This window comes from Aotus nancymaae, unplaced genomic scaffold (genome assembly GCF_030222135.1).
Source record: "Aotus nancymaae isolate 86718 unplaced genomic scaffold, 86718_ANA_hifiasm-v0.15.2.pri h1tg000011l, whole genome shotgun sequence".
NCBI lineage: Eukaryota > Metazoa > Chordata > Mammalia > Primates > Aotidae > Aotus > Aotus nancymaae.
The window spans coordinates 87448398-87458619 of record NW_026988422.1 but is presented as its reverse complement, the minus strand read 5'-3'; the positions used below and the strand labels follow the sequence as shown (position 1 = coordinate 87458619).

The 10222-nt window shown below is 56.0% G+C and overlaps 1 protein-coding gene across 2 annotated transcripts; it reads left to right on the top strand.

The window, feature by feature from the left end:
• The first annotated feature begins 782 nt into the window (after positions 1-782).
• On the top strand, positions 783-6109 carry LOC135274299 (uncharacterized). Of its 2 annotated transcripts, none has more exons than XR_010342153.1 (3): positions 783-847; positions 1595-1697; positions 5759-6109. XR_010342153.1 is itself a non-coding variant. In XM_064375260.1 (3 exons), the coding sequence occupies exons 2-3, from the start codon at positions 1691-1693 to the stop codon at positions 4842-4844; spliced, it is 1359 nt and encodes a 452-aa protein (XP_064231330.1). In that variant the 5' UTR covers positions 783-847; positions 1595-1690; the 3' UTR covers positions 4845-5714. The 2 variants fall into 2 exon arrangements, 1 of the variants encoding a protein (XP_064231330.1); XM_064375260.1 differs by lacking the exon at positions 5759-6109 and adding an exon at positions 3493-5714.
• Positions 6110-10222: the final 4113 nt, after the last annotated feature.

Below are 10222 nucleotides of genomic sequence, written 5' to 3'. Positions count from 1 at the left end.
AGCTCCAGCTCAGGATTGGCCCCCGCCATGGCTGCTGCCCATCGCTCACTCACTGATGGCTTCCGCTCTAGGCCACTCGCTGGGAGGCCCAGAGTTCAGACACCAGGGCCCCAGACTCCAGGACCCCAGAATGGGGCTGCATTTGTGATAGGCTTGTTAAAGAGCCAATTACATTAGAGAGAGGTCGTGAGGGTGGCCTGACTGCATCCGACGGGTGTCCTGACAGGAACAGATTAGGACATAGGCACAGGGACCACCTGAGGACACGGGGAGGGGGCGGCGTCTGCAGGCCAAGGACGAGGCCACAGAGGAAACCAGCCTGTGATGCCGAGGCCTCAGACTCCGACGTCGTGGGAAAGTTCGTTTCTGCTCTTGCCCCACCCATCTGTGCTATTGACCGTGGCCACCCCATCCAGCCAGCATGCTTGCGGACTCAGCGTCACGGGACAGCCAGTCCATCCGTCCCCTGACCCGCCTGACCCAGTGACCGTCGTCTCCCCCTGGGGCTGCAGCTGGGTCCTGTCACCCACAGCCCCGCCTCCAGCATCCGCTCTGTAACCACTGCCCTGCCACGCCCACACTCCCGCCCTCGGCAGCTCGCAGCCCCCAGCCTTCCTCCCAACCAGGACCTCGCGTCCTCACTGAAACAGTGACACTTTTCGCTTCCTCTCCTGCCCCCACTTCCTTCTGTGCCCGCCCGTGGTTTATCAGAACGACCACACCCTGGCCCCGGCCGCCTCTGCATTTTCCTCCCAGCACAGGAGTCAGCTCCAGAGCAGGCGAAGGTCTTTGGGTGTTGGTGCAGTGGCACGGGACTGCGATCCCGGAGACGATGGAAGCCAGTGAGGTGAGTGCCACCGCTGGCCCAGCTCTCCACCCAGGACCATCTCCCCACCACTCACGCAGGAGTGGAGCCCAGGCAGGGTGTGGCAGCCAGCTGAGCCCAGGAGGCAGACGCCAGAACTCAGGCACTGAAGGGGTGGGATTGTGGGGGCCAGGATTCCAGAGAGAGGGTCCAGAGGGGAGTGTGGGGTTCACGGCTCCTCATGGGGCCTTGCACGCAGAGGGCAGGAGCAAATGCCCTTGTCCAGGGCAAAGGCAGGATGGACACTTAGCAGGCAGCAACGCTGGAAGGTGGTGGAGCTCAGGACCAGCCCAAGTGGAGGGGCGAGCTTGGCAGGGGAGCAGGCAGCTGAGACGCAGCCATGCTCAGACCCCTGCTCCAGACTCATCCTCAGAACAGCAACACTGAGCCCCCAGGTCCCCAGGGGAGACAGAGTGTGGGGACTTTGTGTCACCAAAGTAGAGGCTTGGGACACACCATGGGTCTCCAGGACCTGTTTCAAAGAAGCATAAAGCCGAGATCTGCCCAGGCTGCTGGGACAAAAATCAACACTTCTCAGAGGAAGATAACAGAATCCAGAGTTTCCACAAGGTACCATTTACAATGTATAGTTTACCATAAAACATGACTAGCCAAACAAAGAAACAGAAAAATCACTTTAAGTCAGCAAGTATAAAAACACCCAGGGTTTAAAGCGTAATTCCAGAGCTGACAAGTATAATAGCTGAATTGTTTTAAATCACTGGATAGGTTCAACAACAGATTAGAGACAGAAGGAGAGTCAGCATCTTGAAGACAGACAATTTCTATGTCATCTGGAGAACAGAGACTGGTGACTTCTAGAACATGAAAAGTAAGTGTGTTACACACATCTTTTTGACACCTGGGACTGTGCTGAGCCTGGAGAAACTGCCCTTCCACCTCCCAGGCCTAGCCAGTTCCTAGACAGCATAAACGCTGGACCACACCTTCCATATGCAAACCAGCGGCTAATCCAGAGCCTGCACCCAGGCACCACCTCCTCCATGGGCTCTCACACTTGGGCCACGAGTCCCACCCTGATTACCCCAGGGCCAGGTGCCAGACACCTAGAGACAGCACCTGTGCCCCAGAGCCCACCAAAATGACTGAAACAAACCAATCCTCAGCCTGCTTGCCTCATGCTTTCCCCTCACTCCTGCTCCTGGCCAACCCAGGTGCTGCCCTGTGTGGCCCTGCGTGGTGTGGCGTGACCCCCTCCTCCTGGGAACTGTGAGTAACAAACCATTTCAATGGCAGTCGTCTCCTGGTCTGTTGACCTTGTTGCATCTGAATAATTACAAAACCTGTGCTTGAGAACAGTGCCTCAGTGTTCCTCACTGAGTACCTCGACAGCAGCCCACAAAGGTCTCAGATGGCCTAGGATATGTGTTACTGGAATCAAAAAACAAAAGAGAATGAAAAAGAGCAGAAAAAAGTATTTGGAGATATGATGGTCAAACGTTTTTCCAAGTATTGAAGAAAATGTCAATTACAGATCCTAGAATATCAGCAAACCCCAAAAAGAATAAATACACAAGCGCGTGCACACACACACACACACACACACACACACACACACAACTCAGCTCATTATAGTCAAAAAATTGAAAACCAAGAGTGAAAAGACCATTTCAAGAAGGAATGAGGAAGGGAGAACCCACATATTGCTCCAGCAATTAGCCTCCCTCTCCTGCACTTCAGGGTCTCCCCCTGCTCATTCCCAGTACTGATGTTCAGTTATTTCTTTATGCTATCCTTCCTCACCCACACACCACATCTCCCTTTAGCTACTGTCCCCATTTCTTTGCTCTTCTTCTGGAAAGAACCGTCCATCATCGCAGTCCCAGCTGCTCCTCCCACGTCCTTCAGCCACTGTCACTGGCCTGCTTCCTCCCTGCCCCACCCCACTGGCCACCAAGATCCCAGTGGCTCACATCTTTGAGGGCCACCAAGCCAGCCAGCAGTCTCAGGCCCCACTATCCTGACCTCTCACAGCCTGTGATGTGGGTGGCCTCCTCTCCTTGCAGCACCAAGTCCTACAGGTGTCCCCCACACTCACGTGGCTCACCCCCACCTTGACAGCCAGTCTTTCTGAGGCCTTTTCTTGCCCTCTCATCTCCTTCCAGCTCCTAGACTTGCCTGCCTCTCCTTTCTGTCTACATCTTCCCTCGAAGTCTCACCAAGACCATGGCTCAAACTTCAGCTCCTTGATGAGAGTTCTAGAAGTTCACACCTCTAGCAAGGGCCTCTCCCTGAGCTTCAGACTTGAGAAATACAACTTGCACAATTTCTCCACTTAAGAACTAACAGGAGCTGCAAACCTAACACAGAAAGAGGAAGGGAGGAAGGAAGGGAGGAAAGAGGAAGGGAGCAGAAGCAGGGTAAGCCCCACGCCACCTGCACAGGCATCCCCTCCCCATCAGCAGACCCCACATCAGTCACCGCAGCTTCACAGCCTTGACCCTCAAGCTGTCCCCATGCAGCCTGCTTACCCAGCCTGGTGTCCTGGTGGTGGGAAGACCTACCCCTGGACCCCACAGACAAATGCCAGCACACGGATCCCAGGGGGTTGAGCCCCTTGATCCATGATCCCATGGATCTGGCATACTCAGCAGCCAGATTAGCAGCCTCCCTTGCAGGCCAGACTTGGGGGACAAATAGAGGCAAGGACATGATCAGCATCTTCAGATCTCCCTGGGACGGGAACAAAACCACAATCTTTGTCAGCTTGATGATAATGAAGATGATGACAATGACAGGGATGATGACAACACTGATGACAATGACCATGACAAAGGTGAGGGTGATGGTGATGATGATGGTGATGATGGTGGTGATGGTGACAGTGATGGTGATGATGGTGATGATGGTGATGGTGATGGTGATGATGGTGATGACGGTGATGGTGATGGTGATGGTGATGGTGATGACGGTGATGGTGATGGTGATAATGGTGATGATGGTGATAATGGTGATGATGGTGATGGTGATGACGGTGATGGTGATGGTGATGATGATGGTGATGGTGATGATGGTGATGGTGATGGTGATAATGGTGATTATGGTGATGGTGATGGTGATGATGGTGATGACGGTGATGGTGATGGTGATGATGATGGTGATGGTGATGGTGATGACGGTGATGGTGATGGTGATAATGGTGATGATGGTGATAATGGTGATGATGGTGATGGTGATGACGGTGATGGTGATGGTGATGGTGATAATGGTGATTATGGTGATGGTGATGGTGATGATGGTGATGATGGTGATAATGGTGATGATGGTGATGGTGATGACGGTGATGGTGATGGTGATGGTGATAATGGTGATTATGGTGATGGTGATGGTGATGATGGTGATGATGGTGATGGTGATGATGGTGATGACGGTGATGGTGATGGTGATGGTGATGGTGATGGTGATGACGGTGATGGTGATGGTGATAATGGTGATGATGGTGATAATGGTGATGATGGTGATGGTGATGACGGTGATGGTGATGGTGATGATGATGGTGATGATGGTGATGGTGATGGTGATAATGGTGATTATGGTGATGGTGATGGTGATGATGATGACGGTGATGGTGATGATGATGGTGATGGTGATGGTGATGACGGTGATGGTGATGGTGATAATGGTGATGATGGTGATAATGGTGATGATGGTGATGGTGATGACGGTGATGGTGATGATGATGGTGATAATGGTGATTATGGTGATGGTGATGGTGATGATGGTGATGATGGTGATGACGGTGATGGTGATGGTGATAATGGTGATTATGGTGATGGTGATGATGGTGATGGTGATGATGATGGTGATGGTGATGACGGTGATGGTGATGGTGATGGTGATAATGGTGATTATGGTGATGGTGATGGTGATGATGGTGATGATGGTGATGACGGTGATGGTGATGGTGATGGTGATAATGGTGGTGATGGTGATGATCACGGTGGTGAGGGTGTTGTGATGGTGATAATGGTGATGATTGTGATGGTGATGGTGATTATGGTGATGGTGATGATGGCGGTGGTGAGGGTGTGGTGGTGGTGATAATGACGATGATGACACCCATCTTTTGTTAAGCACCAAGTACATGTTAGGTACTCATTTGATTCTCACAACCATTTAGAAAGGTAAATGGCATGCCCTCCCTCCATGGAGGAGCAAACCCAGACTCCTCAACCTTAAATGTTCACCAGAGTGGATACAGAGCTAGAGTCAAGCCCGAGGCTCAGGCTCGCCTGCCCCTGCCAGGCCCTACCGCCAAGTGGAGGTGCAGGGCTGGGCTGTGTGAGCCCTGGCATCGTTTGCTGAACTCTCTCAGCAAGTCTGTTATGGATGCTACTTTACAGATGAGGAAAGTGGGTCCCAGAGGGGCTTAGTGACTCAATAAAAGCCAAAGCTCCACCAGCAAGTGGCGGGTCTGAGGGGGAGCATCGTGTCCCAGAGCGCTGGAGAGGCAGGCAGAGGTCTGGCCGCTTGGCAACTGTGAGCCTCCGTGTCTTCATCTCATCTGTCATTATAGCAGTAAGAGTCATCCTCACCATCTTAGAGGTGCCCCAGATGACCCACGGAACATCAGGCACCCTCCAGATGCTCGGTAAATCCCGCAGCATCTAGCCAGTCCCAGAAGCAGGCTGTGGCTCCCAGTCCTGGGCTCCCGCGCTGTGCTGCCCTCGCTCCTCTGGCCAGACCTCCATGGCCATCAGTGAACTCAGGTCGTGGCCTGGGAAGCTTCAGACCTGAGTGGGGAGAAGACGGTGAGGGGCGGCTAGAGGCCAGGCCTCCTCCAGCACCCCCACCAGGACAGCCCTGCAACAGGGAAACGGTGAAGGCCTCTCAGCCTCATTATCATTTCTAATACGGATCAATACTCTTCAGGCAGCTGACAAAGCCGGCAGCTCTCCGTTCCCTTCCTGCCTTCCAAACAGAAAAGATCCCCTAAGCCACGCTGGCCTGGGGCTCCAGCCCGACCCCTCCTCGGGCCTTAATCGAGTCGTGGGGAAAGATGCAAGTGGACAGGTCCTCACTGATCACCTCGTGTCACCTCCACCCCACTGACATTCTGCCAGCCCCTCCCCCACAGCCAGTCAGGCTAATGGGGGTCCTTGCCTCCCACGTAGAGTGGGGGGCGCTCGTGAAAGCCCTGATTGCTCTGAGGCCTGGGGCCTCCGTCACAGCGAGGGGCTCCAGCACCACATATGCCGCCCGCCCACCGGCTTTGTCTTCAACAATAAAACAGCGTTTCTCTCTCGCCTCAGCCCCGTGTCCCATTTATCAGGCCTGGCACTAATCATCTGCCTCCCCGTCGCCAGCCCGACTGGGGGGATAGATAGAGGCAGGCGGGTACGAAATTACCATGATCAGATCTCCTGGGTGAAGAATAAAAACCACTTTACATCCCTTACGAAGCGTTTCCACCACCGCAGACATACAAAGGGGCCCGGGAAGGCAAAGGGGCGGGACCCAGCAGCCAGCAGGAGCTCGTCCTTCCCCTTGTAAGAGCCAAGGAAGCTGCCACGTGGAGCTCCCAGGCCACGCTCCTTTGGGAAGTCGCCTGCAATGACTGAAACTCAGTTTCCCATCAGGGACACCTGCCTTGCAGGGCTGTGGTGAGGGTGTGCAGCTGAGCCTGGCGGAGAGTGGGTGCTCAGTGAGCGGCACTTAGAGCCGCTGCCTTTAACAGTGTAACTGTCCACGACCAGGCACGGCATTCAGCACGTGCCACGGGAAATGTCAGACACAGTCCAAACTCTTGCTTGTCCTCAGCCGTCACCCCTAGAGCTGCCATCTGCAGACAGCGGACAGCTCAGGGTGGCCACACAGGTCCGCCCTGCCTTTTCGAGGGGCTGCGGGGCTGCCACGGGAGCTCTGGGTGGATCGATGGCAGAGGTCCCCAGCGGCTCTGCACAACGTCTCAACAAATGTTCCTGGACAGGTGACCGGGGCCGGAAACCGATAAAACATCATAAATACTGCGCACCCAAGGCTGTGACTACATTACCGCACGGGGAGTAAATAACAGGCCCAGGGTGGAAACACCCGGGAACGACTCTAGCTGAGTCATTTATGCCCTTGTAAGACCCGATTAGATCCCAGCTAAGTGACTTCGCAGACGGGCAGGCTGCTTTTGGAGAGAGAGAGACCGAATGAGCAGCCACCACAGGCATCCAGGGGACCTCCGTGCGGCCATCACCTCCCCTGTGATGGGGCGGGCCTGGGGCCTGGGCCTCCCATCAGGCTCGGTGGGATAGCGTCTTGGGGACCCAGGCCACCCAGGGGTGGTGACCTCCTTTAGCGTGTGGTGGCAGGTGCCCTGCAGATGCGTCCTACCCAGGCGGGATGGACCCCCATCCATAGCCCCTGGGGTGCAGCAGGCCCAGCCTCTTGGTGCATCTCAGTCTAAACATAGATGCAAGTCCAGTCGAGGCCTCGGCCAGGAGCCCCCATGCACACCAGGGCTGGCATCACACATGCCCCTCCTGGGCAGGCATCACACATGCCCCTCCTGGGCAGGGGCCACAGCAGGTGGACAGCACGGGCCTGGGGCAGGACGGCTCCTGACCCAGGATGAGGACCACAGTGACAAGTCAGGATGGTGCCACAGGCCTGCCCTGCCATGCCAGCCCTGCCAGGCTGACTGAAGTTAGCAGGGTCTCTTGGAGGTAACCAGGGCAGCAGGAGGGCTGGACACAGCCCAGGCTGTGGGGCAGGCACCATTCAAGAGCAGCCAGCCACCGAGTCCTCCCTCAGAAGGGGCTTGTGCCACATCCCCACGTGCTCCCCGGCTGCTCCCTGCTCAGTCCCCAAAGGGGCTCTACCCCCGGTGCCCGTTTCCCCGTGGCCGTTGCACCCTGAGTACAAATCCCAGCACTGCCCGTATTAGCTGAGTGACTTGAGTGAGTCAGGTTAGCCCAGCCTCAGTTCACTCCTCTTAAGGGAGACAAGCCTCCCCTGACCCCTGATGGGGGTGGGGACCCCAAGTGAGAGAGAAGGTCAGTGCCCAGCACAGCCGGGAAATGGCGAGAGGTGCTCTGGGAGCCACCTGTGGCTGCTGGCCAGGCGGCGGTGGCGAGGGAGGGGTGGGTGAGGCTCAGGGATCTGGACCCATGGGAACAAGGGCTGCACTGAGACCCGGGCTGCGGGCACCCCTCCCGCCACCTTGGGCAAGGCACTCCACGTCTCTGAGCTCCCAGGGAGGCCCCGTCTACCCGTCCTCACAGGGACACAGGAAGGATCTGCTCACGTCACCCCACTCAAGCCCCCAGCACCCAGCCTCCTGCCACCACCAAAGCCTATGCTCCAATCACCTTGAGCGAGTCATTCTTCCCAAGCCATGCCACTTCCCCATGCCTGCCCCTAGAGTCACCTCATTCTCCAGCTCTGCCTAGTGAATTCCTATTGATACTGCAAGACCCAGCCCAGATGGCCCAATCTCTAGGAAACTGTCCGTTGTTCTCAAAGCAGAGCTGAGTCACACCTTCCTCTGGGCCCCCACAGTAGCCTTGGCTTCTGTGGAACTTTCCAGGAACTGCTTTCTGCTCTCCACCCCACAGCTATTGCAAACCCGCCAGGTTAGTGCACTGTGATCCCAGCGCCCTGGCCCCAGCTGAGTGATCCTAACGGAACCACCTGATTCAGGCTGGACCCATCAGATCAGGTCCAGGGTTATTGGAACTCGAACTAGGAAAGAGAAGTCAAGTTCTCTCTCGTGGCCGGAGGTGTAAGGTGCAAAATTTGGGAGCCTCCAGCCCCACATTTGCCGCATGTAGAACAAACCAGTGAGAGCTGAGGCCTGACCTGGGAAGGACACTTCTGGGCCTCGGCTCTGCTGGCCCCTGAATCCCAGCTGCCTCCTCTCCTGGCGGTCCAACCATCCTTAGATTCTGCAGGATGCCCAGGTCTCATCCGGCAAATCCCTCAGCCCAGCTATTGTGAGAGTTTCTGTCACTGTCAACCTGTGAGTCCCCAGCCCTGGAAACAGTGATGGTCTCATCAGGCTGATGGCCCCACGTGGGGCAATTGGTTCAGCCCCTAAAAACAGCTCGGCTGCAGAGTCCCCACTCACACGGGCTCTTGCATGGCCTAGAACCAATTAGATATTTCTATTTTTAAATTTTCTTTCTTAAAGAAGACCCCCTCAAAGTTACACGAGCATCAGACCCCGGCATCCTTCTCTGGCCACTGCAGCCTGTGAGCCTGCAGGGCAGGCTTCCGTCTGTGAGTCTCTCTGGGCCGTGCCCAGCACACAGGAAACGCACAGGAAGCGAGGACACAACCCCGCTGAATCCCCGGAGTCCTGCGTCTCATAACTAATTTAGCGCTTCCTGGCCGGCCCCCTTAATAACACAGGCATGGAGCGCGTGCAGCGGAGGGAGGAAAGCAGACCAAGTCGGTTCTGTCTTTCTGCCAGCACAAGCCTGTTGTTAGCAAGGGGCCAGGCTGGCTCACTGTGGCACCTCTGTGTCCCCCGGGCCCCACAGGGACGATCTCCTCCAACCACTGTCCAGCAGCCAGGGAGGCCTGCTGGGTTTGCCCTGAGAGCCTGGGCCCAGGCAAGTGACCCCTCCTGGTTCAGCAGCCACTGCCACAGGGCTATGAGGCTGCACAGAGTGACGAGGAGCCAGCGACCCTCACCCCATCCCCGGCACCACAACGAAACGTGGGGCTCATCAGAGTTCCTGCGCTACATCAAACACTCATCTGCTCCCCCTAACTTCTCTAAGACAACATTAGCCACACAAAATGAAACATACATGTGAGTAAGAGCCCGGCTATCTGGGAACTGGGAGCAGGTGGCCTGGGGAAGGGGATTTATCGTGTGTTTGCTGAGGCAGGCCAGACAGAGATGCCCGTGAAAGGCTGGCAGCTCCCGCCCCGCCCGGGCTGGCTTCGCACAGGCATCTACCCAAAGGTGTAGCGGCTTCCTCTGCAGGAAACAGTGTCGGGCACCGTTGGAGTTTGGGAAATGGGAACGTGAACCAGGTGCCCTGCTGCTGGTGAGAGTATTTCACACCAAGAGATTTCTCCAAGCGCCAGCAGGCCTAAAATACCAGCGAGGGTGTCGGGAGCAAGCGGCGTACCTGGCAGACATGCTACTGTGGCAAACGATGAACAGGATCCTGGAGGCAGAGGCAGAGGAGGAGCCCCACAGCACCCACAGTGACCATCAGTGGCACGTCCACGAGGCGTGTGGCACGTGGCTGTCACGTCTGATTTCCACCACGGCCCAAGGCCACCGGGGTTTCACCCAATTCCCAGGTAAGGACACTGTGGCTCCAGAGAATGAAAACCACTTGCTCAAGCGTGTGTCCGTGAGATCTGAAGCAAGTCACACCGGCCTTC